The sequence below is a fragment of the Dunckerocampus dactyliophorus genome, chromosome 10 (assembly GCF_027744805.1).
Source record: "Dunckerocampus dactyliophorus isolate RoL2022-P2 chromosome 10, RoL_Ddac_1.1, whole genome shotgun sequence".
Lineage (NCBI taxonomy): Eukaryota > Metazoa > Chordata > Actinopteri > Syngnathiformes > Syngnathidae > Dunckerocampus > Dunckerocampus dactyliophorus.
The window spans coordinates 7,517,330-7,534,118 of NC_072828.1; the positions used below are offsets into that span (position 1 = coordinate 7,517,330).

Below are 16,789 nucleotides of genomic sequence, written 5' to 3' on the forward strand. Positions count from 1 at the left end.
GTGACACCTTCATGTTCTCTTTCACAAAGGGTGAGTAGTTTTATTTTATTGTAGTTGTGTGAATACTGAAAAGCATTTACACATATAAAATTGGATACCTTTTCATCTATTTATTCCTCTACTTTATCTTATTATACACCACTTTTTGTCCACTCTCAACCGCTTCAAACCATTGCTATACAACTTGGTCACATGCGACATAGAACACATTAAAACCTATCAAGTCTCTCTTCAAGAAAACACTGAAAGTTTTATATAGAAAGCCTCTTCAGTTTCATGATTGTAATATTCTTAGTAAGTATAATATGTTAGACCTGGACAATTATCAGATGTTCTCGGATGTCTGTCTTGTCTATAAGTTCTGAATGGACTCGCCCCTCCACCATTACAGGCTTTTATACAGAAGAAAAATGACAATCGAGCCAATACGGGATTGTTAACCAGGGGTGACTGTAACATACAGCGACGTAGGAATGAATTTGCCCAGATGGTTGTTTCTATCAGAGGCACACAGTCATGGAACGCACTACCGGCTCATGTTAGAAACTGTGACAATGACCTAACCTTCAAGAAAACACTAAAGCGGTGGTTAAAGGCAAACCTGTCCTGTGCTCATGGGTAATGTCCATTCCAAGCTGATCACTATTTATATTGCTTAACAATCTGTTTTACCTTTACTGTAACTGGTCTTATTATGGTTATACAGGTGTAATGTTGTCTGTAAATGGTAAATATGGTAGATGGTGCCTGCCTTAGGACAACAGAGGAAATTTAGCTATTGGCATATTTTGTGATGCGTTTGCTCATATGTTGATTAATGTGTACTGTCCTAATCAAATAAATAAGTCATAATCATAAAAAAAAACCCAACGTCAAAATATTCAACTCATTCAGGACACATTGGCTATCTATCAGGACAAATTCCTTCCTTACTAAGGGTGTAAAGACACCTAGTTCACCATTTGAGACGATACACGGGATTGGACGTACGAGACGAGACAGCATTATAACTTTACTATGAAAAAAATCTAAAAAAATGTATGACAATAAGGTGCTACGTTACACTCTTCTGCACTCTGTGCGTGCTGCCTCCACCCACCGAGACAAAGAGACTGTATGACAGACAAAAGGGCTCACTCCGTTTATGCCGTTGTTCTGTGGAACAACGGCATAAAGTCTCTTCGCCTGTTTGGAGGCAAAAGACATGGAAAACGGACACACATGCACATGGAAATATATTGAGGCCAGCAAAATGATCAAGTTCATTTTTATTTAGTGTGTCATTAATCCATTCATTTATTATCGTCCCAGGCCTAGTGCCCATATTTCTTCTGAATAAAGAATCATTTTAATGTTGCGAGATCTTGTGGCATGAGGTCCCGTGACACCCCTAATATTTACTGTAATTTCACATTTTCTGTGACAATTGTCCGATTGAAAATGGATGGGAAATTTATTTGTCGCCCCCTACTGGTGGATGTTCCTTTTTCCATGGCTGTACCATTCTGCTGTTGTTCTGCAGGGTGACGTAGCCCAGGAGGTAGAGTGGTTGTTTCCCAACCCGATGGTTGCTGGTTCGATCCTCAGTCCTTGTGTAAAGGTTCAACATATTTATACATTTCAACACTTATTCTTAATTTTTACATCCCAACTATTTCCACATTTCTCAACCGCTTCAAACCATTCCAACATCATGTAGTCTAAACATCAGAACTTTTCTAAAAATACTCACTTTTTCCATAATTCTATATTTTCTGTGACATTTTCTCTGTTGGACAATGGACAATTTCAATGTCGCCCCCTCTTGGTGGAAATGTGTTATACATTCAGCATAACGTGACATGCTGTTTATTCTGTGCACGGTGGCGGGGCTCTGGTCACAGAGTGGTGGTTTCCCAACCAGATGGTTGCTGGTTCGATCTTCAGTCTACAATATTTCTACATTGTAGTTCAGTTTCAGCATTCACATGCTGAAATGCTATTGAAGTTGCTTTTTATTTTTTTAATCAACAGTTGATGTGTGATATTAAAATGTGACTTAAAGCTCTGCCTGCAGATTGTGTTGGACAATACGTTTGGAAGTAGACGGTATGGAACAGGTGTTGCCATACACCCTCACGTGCCAGGACGGTGTTTTGTAACAAACGTGGCAAAGGGGAAGCTTGCATATTTGGTGAAGGCGATGCTGTTGATCGAGTTGGCTCATTCCCGTGAGTTGCTGCTGCTGCTCAGGTGGTTGAGTAGGTGGACCGTGAACGCGACCCATTTTGCATCCTTGTTGAGGGTCCTTGAGCAAGACACTCCGAGCCAAACGATTGGAAACACAAGTGTGAAGGCCAGACGGCTTGTGTGGCTGCATTGTCTCCTAACCTTCATTAGATATGATGTCCAATAAATGTGCAGACAGGAGAGCCTACCTGCCTTTCTGGTCTGTGTGGACGTCCAGATGCATCCTTCTGTTCAAATGTAGAAAGTGAAGTGAAGCAGTGACGTAACACAAGAATCATTATACTGTAAATATAAAGAAGCCAGCTTCTGTTTTATTCCCATCATAAAAACATCAATGCAAAACAGAATATTTGGCATTATTTTGATACTTTTCTTCTGTTGTACTGCTTTTTACACATCACCCAATGGTGAACACCAGAATACACAAGATATACTGTATATATATATATATATATATATATACTGTATATATATACTGTATATAACATTTCTAACACATGTATCTTAATTATTGGTCTGTTTTAGCCCAAACATTAGAAGTAACATGACGTTCTGGGGCCCATTGCACAAAAGTAGGATTCAGATATCCAGGATAAATGACTGAGCTGAGCTCAACCAACCCAAAACAAGCGTGTCTATGCTTAATTGGCTGCACAAAGCCCAAGCCAGGCTGAGTAGACATTGATTAATCAAACCAGGTGAAACCAATCCCGAATCAGTGCGCGTATGCAGCTTCCTTAAATAGACCCCGCTATCGATCACAGGATCGCCGATTCACCATGGCAACGAGAAGTCGTACTTTCCCCCGACGGAAGCGGAAATCCTCATTGAGGTTTACGAGGACGCAAAAGAGCAAATAAGAAAAAATGCAACAACGCCACAGTCATTAAACAAAGACAGAAAGCGTGGCAGAGTATTGCGGAGATGAGTTGCAATACTTTGTAAGGAGTGCACAAATACACACTCACTGCTCCGCTGAAACCATCAGAATTCAAATCCAAATAGTTAATTGTTGTTTGTTGCTTGTTTAACAAATCAAGAACAGCGTTGTACAGTAATATGTGTGAAATCTGTATTAGCGCATCACGTCACCATTACTCTCTCCTGGAGCGCTAAGGCTTGTGGGTAATGTGGTACACATCCACATTCACCAACACAATTAACATCTCCGAAAACGTAGTCACACTGTTATTATGAATCCGGTTACACTGTAGGTGAAATTGACCGCAGATGTGATTGAAATTGTCTAAATGTAACTCCATCTGTATAACTCTATATAACTCTTTTATCTTGTACATCTATTTGTATTTATGTGTTTATTATATACAGTATGTGTTATGATCTAATAAACGATCTAATCATTGCAACATCATCTAAAATCCTTTACCTACAACGATTGAATGAATGAATGATGACAAATGTTTAAATAATGTTGAAATAATGACAGTGGGTGTAGGTGAATGTGATAATGTGTAGTGGGCAGTGGATTAATTGTTGGTTTCCATTTCTGGTGAGCACTGACTGAGATAAGGGATGAGCGTGAATAGATACGTATAAACAATAATGGACCTTAGCCTGGTGTGGAGCAGGCTAACTGCACTGAATAAATCTTCATGGTAACTTATGTCAGAACATATCCCACTTTTCACTGTTTCACTTTTGTGCAACCGGATCAGGGAAAAATTGAGCCAGGACAACCAAGAAATCCCGGCTTAATCCCTTATCCTAGTTTTGTGCAATGGGCCCCTGGAGTTGATTGGCAATGGGCCCCTGGAGTTGATTGGCAATGGGCCCCTGGAGTTGACTGGCAGAGCACTAGGAAGGACTCGCCCCTCCCCTTCTGCAGTGCGGCTAATGTATGGCCATGTTCTGATCTTGTGCCATCTCCTTTACTTCAGAATTACTACTAAACGTTTAAATACTGTGCTGCTCACGAGTCAGTGAGGAAACAGTAGCCTGCCTCTGGTGGACAGAGGCAGCTGAATGAAATATTGCAGTGCCTCGGCAGCCATGGCCAATGAAATGCTTTGCTGGGAAGAAATGCATGATGGGAAACCGTTAAAATAGTTGTTTTTTTATTCTAAACTCATATCGGTCCTTGTATATTTCTTACCCACCTTTTGAGTGTTCAGTTGCTGTGTGATGATTTAAACTTTTTTTTTTAAGATCACACCATGAGTCAGACTGTGAGATTGAGTAATGACCTTATGTGATTTCCAATGGGTTGACAAGCTATGCACCTTATATATGTACACATCTGCTTTTCTCCCTTTAGTGGGTGCGACTTAAACACCGGTGCGTCTTTACATCAGAAATGATGGTAATTCATAAATGATTGGTGTTTTGTGGTAGACTAGCGTCTATTGTTAGTCAAAACATATTGAAATACAAGTGATACAGTACTGTATGTAGCATTCTGGTCACTAGGTGGCAGTAATGACACAAAACATGGAGACATTACCTTACATTACATTACCTTATTACTGCATGAAGTCATGAAGTCAGCCATGGAATGTCAAACATGATAGAGTGAAAAAAAAGTTCTGCATGGAAGTGCTAAGTTTTTGGCTTTTTTTTTATCAGCCCTATGCATTTTCTGTATGAATTCATTATTAATGAGATTTATTATTAGATATTAAACCAATTTGCTTTGTCACCCAGCACGCAAAAGATGCCCATACATTGTTCAAGTAGCTTAGTATATATTATAATAATATATATAATAATATAAATAAAATTAAAAGTTAAACTAAAAGTAGTATTCTGTCATCTACAGTTATAATTCCTAAACAAACTCACACTAGCCCGCAATTATTTGTTGTTATTTTTTTTAATTTTACATTAAAACACTGTAAAAAAAAATGTATTGCATTGTCGATTACAGCCATCTCTCATTTATCGCGGTTAATTAGTTCCAGTTCTGACGGTGATAACTGAATTTCCGTGAAGTAGGATTCCTTATTTATAAATGGAATATGGCATTGAAATCCTGTTTACGACCTTCTAAATACAGTTTTTAACATCATTAGAGCCCTCTAGACATGAAATAACACCCCTATAGTCACATTTACACTCCTATTACCCAATATAGTAGACATAATAAGAGAAAATAAGACATAATTTGACAAATTTTAGCATTGGGAGAGTTCATTGTTGTTGTTTCTTTTTCTTTCTTTTTTTTACTTCAGGGACTTCTTGCAGTGGCTATTGTACTGACACCTAGTGACCAGTGTAGAATACTACATATCAACGTTTTATCTTGTCTTATATTTGCGCTTTAGTTCATTTAGTAATTTTTGTGCTTGAAAATGCTTAATTTTGGCCAAAAATATGACAAATTTGCTTGAATATGCATATTTTTTTGACTAACAATAGGCTGTGGTCAACCACGAAACAGCGATGATTTATTAACTAATACATTTTGAAAAACCGTGACAGAGTGAAGCTGTGAAATTCGAAGCGCAACGTGGCAATGGACGACTGTATTGTATTGCGTTTCATTGTCCCCTCAAAAAAAATAACAATCACATAAAAAAATGTATTTGCCTTTTTTTGTATTCATATAGTATTTCTAGCATCAAGAAATGTATTAATACTTTAAACATCTAGTCAACAAAATTGGACTTCTTATCAGATATCTTACCATATCTATATTTTTTGTTTTTATTTGAGATTGTATTTATTGGAGAATTACCTGCGAGCAGTGTGCAGTTTTTTAGGTTTCATTTTAAAAACCCCTAAAGCTCAGCAGTGTTATGTTTTGCGTTTTGGTTCCCTTTCTGTGCCCAAAACGAACCAAGCTGTGACTTTAAAACGTACCAAACTGTGATTGTGCGCACCATTGCACCCCCGTATCTGGACATTGCTATGATATGCTGTGATGTTGGGAGTCGGTTGCGTCCGTTGCATCCCGCTAAAGATGTCGGGGCTGAACCGTGAAGGAGTTTCGCTCTGCTAGCTTGTAGCGACTGCTCATGTAGCTGGACAGACACCTGAGGAGACCACACCCAAACACACACATCAGTACAATAATGAACAGAACACAAATATGTGTATTTGTGTGTACGCTGTTTTCACGAGCAAAAGGGTGAGGCCGCTGCTCATCCTCAGGCAGCTGCGTAAAGCGTTGTGGACAGTAGCGTGAGGTGCGAGGACAGTTTCGGCCACTTTGGATCATGTCAGCGCTCGCGGTCAGACGCCATCGCCATGGTGCTCCCTTGTCACCAATCACATCCTTTTAAAGCGCACAGGGAGCCCGCTACCCCCACAACACATCCCCCAACACACACCATTATCTGTCAGTGCTACTTAAATAATGTCATTAATGACTTAATTAACATTTCCATAATCTATTTTAATAAATCTGAGGCGGCATAATGAGCGTTTGGAAGCTGCGGGCGATGGCGGCGTATAAAAAGTAAAAGAGCGGCGAGGAGGAGAGGCCGCATGTTGTGTGACAGCTCCAGCCTGACTAACGTCATGTGACTGGGGGAATGTGTCCAATGATGGCAGGAGGAGGAGGAAGGATCATCTTGGGCGGGTTCAACATGCTGCTAGGAAGTCAGAGCACCACTGAGGTGGATAACAGTCGTTTATTATTACCTCCGCCAAGGCAAGGCTCTTGTTTGGTTGTCTGTGGAGGTGTAAAAGGATAAAATCAAAAAGGTATGGAGCAGGGGCGTCTAAAGTGCGGCCCACGGCACATTCTAAAAATATCATTTCACAAGCAAACTGAAAAAAAAAACAGCGTAAAAAATTGAAAAATCAGCAGTAATTTTACAAGACTAATGTCAAAATATTGAGAGGAAAAAGTTGTAATTTAACATGAAAAGGACATAAGAGAATAATGTTGTAATATTAGGAGGGAAAATCATGTCATTTTAGGAGCATAAAGTTGAAATATTAAAAAAGAAAAACATTATTTTTTAAAGTCACAATATTATGAAAAACAAACAACACAAGTAATACAGTTGCAATTTTTGGAAAATTAGGTTAGAGAAAAACGTATTATGGGAATAAGGCCAAAATATTATTATTCATAATTTCAAAGTCATAATTACGAGAAGAAAATTTACAAGAAGAAAGTTAAAATAGTTGAAAATGTTTTAAAACTTTTAAAAACCCACCCCAGTTTTACGAGAATAAGCTTGTAATAGTATGAGGACAAATTATGTCATTTTAGTTCATAGAGTTGAAATATTAAAGAAAAATATGTATTTATTTAAGTTGTAATATTATGAGAAACAAACAAAACTAAATAAAGAACATTTGTGAAGATTATTTAAGAAGAAAGTTGAAATATTTGGAAAATAAAATTGAAAGACTGAAGTTGATATTAATAATCGGCTTTTTCATCAACAGCGGTGTGAAAAAGTGTTTGCCTGCTTTTTGTTTTGTTTTGTTATATTTGTCAACTAAACACAGTTTTTAAATGAAACTTTTTATTATTAAGGGAGAAAAAAAATCCAAACCTGCATGGCCCTGTGTGGAAAAAGTGATTGCTCCCCCTCTTAAAACATACTTAAACTAATATGAATTGAGACCTATCAGTCTGGAAAAGGTTATAAAGCCATTTCTAAAGCTTTGGGTGTCCGGCGAACCACAATGATAGCCATTATCCACAAATGGCGGGAAACATGAAACAGTGGTGAACCATCCCTGGAGTGGCCAGCCAACCGGAACGACTCCAAAAGCACAGCGACGACTCATCCAAGAGGTCACAAAAGACCCTACAACAACATCAAAAGAACTGCAGGCCTCACTTGCCTCAGTTAAAGTCAGTGTTCATGACTCCACCATAAGAAAGACACTGGGCAAAAATGTTCCAAGACAAAAAACACTGCTGAACAAAAAGAACATTAAGGCTCTTCTCAATTTTGCCAGAAAACATCTTGATGATCCCCAAGACCTTTGGGAAAAGGCTTTGTGGTTTGACGAGACAAAAGTTGAGCTTTTTGGAAGGTGTGTGTCCCATTACATCTGGTGTAAACGTAACGCTGCATTTCAGAAAAAGAACATCGTACCAACAGTAAAATATGGTGGTGGTAGTGTGATGGTCTTGGGCTGTTTTGCTGCTTCAGGACCTGGAAGACTTGCTGTGATAAATGGAACCATGAATTCTGCTGTCTACCAAATATTCTGAAGGAGAATGTCCGGACATCTGTTTGTGACCCTTAAGCTGACAGGAACTTGGGTTGTGCAGCAGGACAATGATCCAAAACACACCAGCAAGTCCACCTCTGAACGGCTGAAGAAAAACAAAATGAAGACTTTGGAGTGTCCTAGTCAAAGTCCTGACCTGAATCCTATTGAGATGCTGTGGCATGACCTTAAAAAGGCGCTTCATGCTGGAAAACCCTCCAATGTGGCTGAATTACAACAATTCTGCAAAGACGAGTGGGCCAACATTCCTCCACAGCGCTGTAAGAGACTCATTGCAAGTTATCACAAACGCTTGATTGCAGTTGTTGCTGCTAAGGGTGGCCCAACCACTTATTAGGTTTAGGGGGCAATCACTTTTTCACACAGGGACATGTAGGTTTGGATTTTTTTTTCCCTTAATAATAAAAAGTTTCATTTAAAAACAGTATTTTGTGTTCAGTTGTGTTGTCATTGACTAATATTTAAATTTGTTTGATGATTTGAAACATTCAAGTGTGACAAACATGCAAAAAAATAAGAAATCAGACCAAAACTCGTAGCCCGATATATTTATGTTGAATATTGATATACGACATATATCCCAATATTTTATATATATTCAAATATGCGTGTGAAGTTGTTTCAATAAAATGTTAAAAATCTTAGAGAAAAATAGCCGCTAAAATAAAATAGCCCATTCTCTTTTTGAAATAAATACAGCAAACGTAAAATATAATCATCAATCTTCTTTATAACAAACCTCAAATCCTCAGCTGATGCTAAAAGCACAAAGGAACAAAATATGAAATAAAGTACATTTTCAAATGTCAGCAGCAACTCAAAAATACTTTGAACAGTATATTTTTTTTTAGAAAGTAGTACCTCATAAAACGTGAGAAAAATTGCATTTAGAACTACAAATAAACTTGATTCTTAGTTTGCTCATTTAAAATTGGCCGTCCCTTCATCAAAATAAAATAATTTTTATATTTTATCTCGGCTAGCGCCTCACAAATCTAGGCAGAGTAATAGTTACAACCTTTTATCATGTAGTTAGGACTAGTTGTGTAACTTATCACACATGGTTCTCCCATCACACGTTCTGACGCCCTGACAGGTAAGCAACTGAGTCCCAATGAGCTTGAGTATAATGAGTAGACATTTCATCAAGATTAAGAAACATTTTTGTTTGAGATCCCGCTCTGTAAAACAGGACGAGATCCACCCTGGTGGCATCGCGCCTCAGGGATGCGTGGATCTCCACTCTATGCAATGTGCAGCGGGAGCTTTACTGTCACTTTTAAGTTTCCAAATAACAGAAACTCTCCAACAACCCCAGAAAAAGTAGCTCGATTTGTCGCTAGTCGCTTTTGAGAAAATATGCCGCCAACAGGGTTTGGAATGTCGCCAGATCCAGCACGGAGTACAGAGGGGGGCGGGGCAGCAGTGCTGACACACAGCAGAGTGAGACAGACCTCCGTCTCAAAATACAAGAGAATAAAAGAAATAAAATCAAAGAAATATCGATATGTCGCCCAGCCACCACTGCAACTATAACTTCTTAGCATACCTACATGTGTTGCGTTATCAAGTATATATTATGGCCCTTGAATCCTTTGATTTTTCACTATGTGGTCCTCGCTGGACAAAGTTTAGACACCCCCGATATGGACTATATACCGTGTAACCTTTGACACAGGTGGTCCATAAAGACCAATGATGTCTGCCACATGACTGGTGCAGCAGAAACGTTGGTGGGGGTTCTTATTAGGAAGGGTGGGCCTCACATAGTCGGGCCCTGCGGCTCGTGTGCCAGCGTCCTGCTGCCCCCTGTCAGGGTGCATCCCACTCACCCCTAGGGGGGTGGAAGTGGCTTCCCTCCCCTCATTGCTTGCTTCTAGACCAAGCAGTACTTCCAGTGACCTTTTATTGTTGTGTGGTGTCTTCATGTGACCGTCCACGCTAAATAACATGTTTGCATCCACCCCGAGCAAAGGGGCTCATCCGCGGTGTTTTGTCAGTTGCCACGGCGACGGCATCGTTGAAGTTGAAAGTCTAAACAGCGTGTCTCGTTCAACGTACGTCGGAACGTCGACCTAATTCCACAGAAATGTGCAGCTAAGTCAGCCACAATGTACACAGAACACATGAAGGACATAAATAATACAATCACTTATCCTTGGTGATGCTTTTTTTATCTTTTGTATTCATCTTAAAATGATTCAAAAGAATTGTGACCGATTATGCTGAACTGATGCCTGATTTAACTGACTACTTTATTCATTTATTTAATTAGATATTTTATATTTCAGTTATTTTATATTTCGCCATGGATTTTTTAAATTAATTTAATATGTTTCTTTAATTAAAGTTAAGTAAGCAATTATAAGTAGGAGATACAATTATTCTACGTAAGACTTTATCCTTTATTATGCTTTTTTATTTTTTGTATTCATTTTGAAATTATAAAAAATATTTAACTGATGATTTTATTTACATTTATAATGCATATATACTTAATACTTCCATATATATATTAGGTTTAATTTATATCTATTTTATATTTTATATCTCCTTGATGATTCTTTTTTTATTTTTTTGTGTTCATTTTAAAATGAAAAATAATTAAGTGATTATATTTTTCTGATTATTTATATATATATATATATATATAGTAACTTTTCTGACACCTCCTGCTTGAAACCCAAATATATATATATATATATATAAAATTTATTACATTCAATATTTATTATTTTATACACTTAATTTATTTTGCCATTGATTTTTATTTTCATTAAAGTTAATTGGCAAGCAGTGAAAAAAGCCCAAGTCAATTAAATTGATAAATTAGAATAGAAATATTGTTTCAGATTTTCAATTATCATCATAAATGATCCCCTAAGTCACTCACTAACAACTATCACATGACCCACAAACAGACGTGAAACTTGGTGACCTAAGCAAATTATTTAAAACTCAGCAAACACACAGTCCAACAATTCCAAAACACTTGTGGACAAGTTGTGACCTGCGTATTCACCACGCTAAGAAATATAGATTTTTTTTAATAATTAAAAAAATTATTTATGGATTATTTAGGATTAGCCACCATAGATTTCATCAAGAACTGCATTTTATTTATTGTTTATTTAGAAATAATTCATTATTATTTTTTTATAATTTAAACATCAGAATGCGAGGAAAGCCTTTTACTTACGACAGCAAGTATGGCGTTAGTTGCCGCAAACCACAGTGCCTGCACGGCAGACATGGCATCTGTAAAGCTGAAACGTAAGCCAGATTTTAAAGGGGAGAAAAAGTGCATCTAATTGTATGTTATGATGTTTATCTTCTACACAGCCTTCCATAAACCTGTAATGCTGTTGTGTTGGACATCAAAAATAGTGATGTAAGCGCTAGCATACCTTGAGCTTTAGGTTTTCATGGAAAATACATGCCAAGAATAAAAAAGAATGTATGTATATAATAATTTCCTGCCATAAAATGATAGCCCGTTAGCGGCGGTGCGTGCATGCCTTAACGCCATCCCAACGCAGGAGCCCATTACCAGCATAGCCATATTTATTAATTAACACTTCACGAGCCACATTCCTTGCAAAAGCGGCTAATGGGAGGACAAAAAAAGTTACAAGCTTTGTTGTTGTAAATTATAAACAGTCTTGCCTTCTCTGTTTTTAAGGTAGTGTGGAAAGTACAGATAACATTTTAGATTGGGAAAAAAAAAGCTCAATTGAGTTTTTTTATTTGAAATTCCAAGAAAAAGCCTTTTTTATTTTTATTTTTTTATTTTAAAATGTTTGAAATAATTGTAATTTTATTTATTTTTTATTATTTATTCCATTAATATTTCACTTTTTTACACTTAATTCATTAAAAAATTTTTTTAAGTAATTCTATGTTATAAATTTTGTAAAATACACACTCCTGATCAAAATTGCTAGAATTTGCATTTTGCACATTTGGATCTTGATGAGGTTTTAAGTAGAGCTACAATATGCAAAAACAAGAAGGGGGAGTGAGACAAAAAGCACTTCGAAAAAGTAATTTATTGAAAACAACAATTAAACTGAAATAGGTTGTTTATCAGCTGATCAAAAGTTTAAGACCACTGGCTATAAAAGCCAAAATCTGCTCAAAATGTTCATTTTCTGTCAGGCATTCACACTGTCATGCCCTCCTGATGGCTAAAGCTAAGAAGCTTTCTCTTTTTGAACGAGGTTGGATTGTGGAGCTGCATAAGCAAGGCCTCTTGTAGCGTGCCATTGCTGCTGAGGTTGGGTGCAGTAAGACAGTCATTCTAATTTTTTGAAAGATCCTGAGCATTATGGAACAAAAAAGTCAAGTGGTAGACCCAAAATAATCACACCTGCGCTGAGCCGGAGGATCCGATTGGCTGTCCATCAAGACACAGCGCGGTTTTCCACCCAAATTAAGGCCCTTACTGGTGCCGACTGCAGCGCAATAACCATCAGACGGCATCTGCGGGAAAAGGGTTTAAAAAACAAAAAAGAAATTCAAAGTCCTCGCCTCCTTCAACGCCACAAAACTGCTTGTTTAGACTTTGCCAAGGAGCATCAAACATGGGACATTGAAAGGTGGACAAAAGTTTTATTCTCTGATGAGAAAAAATGTAACCTTGACGGTCCAGATGGCTTCCAAGGTTACTGGCATGACAAGGAGATCCCACCTGAGATGTTTTCTACCCGGCACCGTGGAGGGGGGTCCATCATGATCTGGGGTGCTTTTTCATTCAGTGGAACACTGGAGCTTCAGGTGGTGCAGGGTCGTCAAACGGCCTGAGACTGAGGGCCCTGAGGACCCTCGTCTGTGTGGTAACAGGTGGCTTTTTCAACAGGACAGCGCTGCAGTTCACAATGCTCGCTTGACCAAGGACTTCTTCAGGGACAATAACATCACTCTTTTGGACCATCCTGCATGTTCCCCTCATTTAAATCTCATAGAGAACATTTGGGGATGGATGGCAAGGCAAGTTTATCAAAGTGGCCATCAGTTCCAGACAGTTGATGCCCTTGGTGAAGCCATCTTCACCACTTGGAGCAATGTTCCCACTAGCCTCCTGGAAACACTCACATCAAGCATGCCCAAACCCATTTTTGAAGTGAATAACAGGAACGGTGGAGCTACTCATTACTGAGTCCTACTGAGAACATTTTTGGTTCTGGTTTGGAGAGTTTTTTTGTTCTTTTTTGAGTGATGGTCTTAAACTTTTGATCAGGTGATAAACAGCCTATTTCAGTTTAATTGTTGTTTTCAGTAAATTACTTTTCAAAATGCTTTTTGTCTCACTCCTCCTTCTTGCTTTTGCATATTGTAGCTCTAATTAAAACCTCATTAAGATCCAAATGTGCAAAATGCTAATTCTAGCAATTTTTCAACTGGTCTTAAGATCTATCTATCTATCTATCTATCTATCTATCTATCTATCTATATCAATCTATGTATCTATCTATGTATCTATCTATCTATCTATCTATCTATCTATCTATCTATCTATCTATCTATCTATCTATCTATCTATCTATCTATCTACTGTATCTATCTATCTACTGTATCTATCTATCTATCTATTGTATATATACAGGTATATGTATACATATGTAGAGAGAGAGCGAGAGAATAGAATGTGGTGTCATACTTTTTAATCATGATTTAAGTGGTCAGAAAGTTGATTGGTTCAGTATTCTGCAGCCCGGGTTGACTTTTTGTAATCTGATTACTTGAAGCAGCGCTGTGCGTGAGCAGATATTGTTTACGCCAGGACGTGAATTCATGACTTACTAGTTAGATGCTAATAAAAGCAGACTGCTCATTCGCTAATGGCTCACATTTACTGGCGGCATCGTTCCAATTAGCAATATCGAAATGGGAAACATGGGGAGGAGAGTTCAGGGGCGTTTCACGAGGGAGTGAGGGGGTGTTGGGCACTTTTTTTTCTCAAAAGGCATGAAGAGACATCAATGTTGTTGTTAACTTGAGTATTACGCAGTACTATCAAATAACAGTCACTTGATCAGGAGGACCTCTGCCAGCACGCCAAAGGAAGCGGCGGCCACTCTGAAGGTGGCGGGGGGAGGGGGGTCGCTGAAGGCGGTCATCATGCAGTGGACCGCGTACGGCACCAGGCCCAGTAGGACGCACACGAGCAGCACCGCCAGCCACGTCTGCCACTGGAAGCTTAGCGAGCGCCATGGAGGACGGCGGCGGAGCTGGTACTGGACGGGGAACATGACCAAAAAAAATACCTTACAGTTGTAATAACCTCAGTAAAGAACTACAGTGGAACCTGTTTATGTGGACGCCTCCCGGACTGGCTGACTGGCTTGACAAAACCGAACCTTGCCAAACTTACGACTTTGTCCTGAAACATAAGAAGCACGGACGATAATGGAGGATTTTTTGTTGACCTGATGTTTTACTTGCTGTGGTAGAATCCAGGTTAATACAAGTACTACCCTGCTTCTTTTTGGAAGCTCTTACTTTGCACTGAAGTGACTGTGTGTGTCTGCTTAGCGATAACGATGAAGTTAACAATACTACAACACACGTCGACATAAACGGACCCATTTGTCATTTGGCTCTCACATTTTATGTCGACCAAAGCGGTTATGTCGACTTAAGTTTCGAAAATTTAAGTAATTTTCCTCATACAAAGTAATGTAAATCCAACGAATCCGTCCCAGACGCCCAAAAATACATCATTATAATTTTATACAAGCAGAAAACTATGCAAAATATTTATAATTGACAATGACAATGATTGGAACTCATAGTTGATGCAGACTTTCCGAACATCCTGTCGTAATGGAATTCAATCATGTTTCCCTCCTTCTTTATGAAATTGCTGCCACTCACAACTTTCTTTGGCCCCATGGCGGGTTATTTACTGTAGCAGTCAAACTCAATTTAAAAAACGCACTGTTAGTGAGTTCGCAAGGCGCAGAGTGCTTTGTTTGGGCACTCGGGCAAACGGTCTACTTTGTGACGTGCAATATTGTTCAGTAACCGAGACGGTGTCATATTTTAGCGCCAATTTTCAATGAAAACCAAATCATATGAAAACTGGAGTGTATAAAAACCAAGGCAATTTTTCCCAAAGGAAATAATGTACCGTACATCCACTGAATCCATTGCAGACAGCCAAAAATATAAACAAAATATACATTTTTATAGAAAGTAATTGTAGTTTTACATGCAGAAAACCATGTGAAATAATGAAAAATAACAAATGGATGGAACTTATAGTTGATGCAGATTTCCTGTACGGCCTGTCGAAATGGACCTCAATAGCGTTTCTCTCCTTCTTTATCAAATTGCTGGCACTCCCGATGTTCATTAGTTCATTAGGCCCATGGCGGGTTATTAAGCACACTCAATAAAAAATGCACGGTTGGTGAGTCAGCAACGTCTAGGGTGCTTTGTTTGGGTGCTCGTGCAAATGGTCTAGTTTGTTATGTGCAGTATTGTAACGAACAGTGTCAAAATGTAGCACCTATTTTTGACGCAAACCAAATCATATGAAAACTGAGGTGTACAAAAACCAAGGTTTGAGTGTCAACACAATGAAAATGACGTAAAGTAAAGTCAACTTTACATTATCAGTCATGTAGGCCAAAACATAAAGCTTTAACACGATCATCTGGACTTCATCAACAAATGCACCCAATCTGCGTCCTGTGCCGACTGGTCCTACTGGTCGAGACCACTGCCTCCCCTTGTCATTCACTCCAGCACCATGCAGTGCCATCTTCCGCTGCCTATTTACATTTATGGGATGCAGCATATGTAAGTCTGACTATCCGCGGGACCAAACACTGTTGGCTGATTGAAGAAGAAGAAGAATGAGACACAACAGCATGATTAAAAACACAACATGTAAGAACACTACCAAAAACACACCTGATACATTTTAGGTGAGGACAAATACTACGTTTGTTGTTGTGTGATCATAAATTCCAACAGCACGTTCACATGCTAACATTGCAATAAAAAACCAGCATTAAAAATCCCAGCGTGTTAATTACATGCCGGTGTTTTATTACTCTGACCTTTAAACACTAAACTAATCAATCAATACAGGAGGGAGGCGGCCTATTGGGAATATTTAGATATGCAGATTCCAAAAGTAGGGCACAATTTATCCCAACACAATCATTATTAATCGCCGGACAGTCAACCCAAATACATTTTCTGCATATTTTCCACATTATATCCCCTCTCTCGCTCTCGCTCTCTCTCTCTGCACAAGTAACCACTAGCACAAATACCTGCGTGTTATTAATTAGCTGCCGCCGCTATAGCGCCGCAACATATGAGACAATACAGTATCATTAAAAGTTCTGGTGAACCGCGTATGACCCAGCTGGCTAACACTGTG

General features: G+C 38.5%; 1 protein-coding gene across 1 annotated transcript in view; it reads right to left on the reverse strand.

The window, feature by feature from the left end:
• Positions 1-1,287: 1,287 nt before the first annotated feature.
• LOC129189080 (uncharacterized) overlaps positions 1,288-16,789 on the reverse strand; it is a 66,340-nt gene continuing 50,838 nt past the window's right edge. The window contains exons 4-6 of the mRNA XM_054790393.1: positions 14,422-14,627; positions 2,418-2,456; positions 1,288-1,589 (exon numbers count right to left, since the gene is read on the reverse strand). Of these exons, the coding sequence (XP_054646368.1) occupies positions 1,454-1,589; positions 2,418-2,456; positions 14,422-14,627 (381 nt within the window). The 3' untranslated portion in view covers positions 1,288-1,453. The remainder of the gene's footprint in view (positions 1,590-2,417; positions 2,457-14,421; positions 14,628-16,789) is intronic.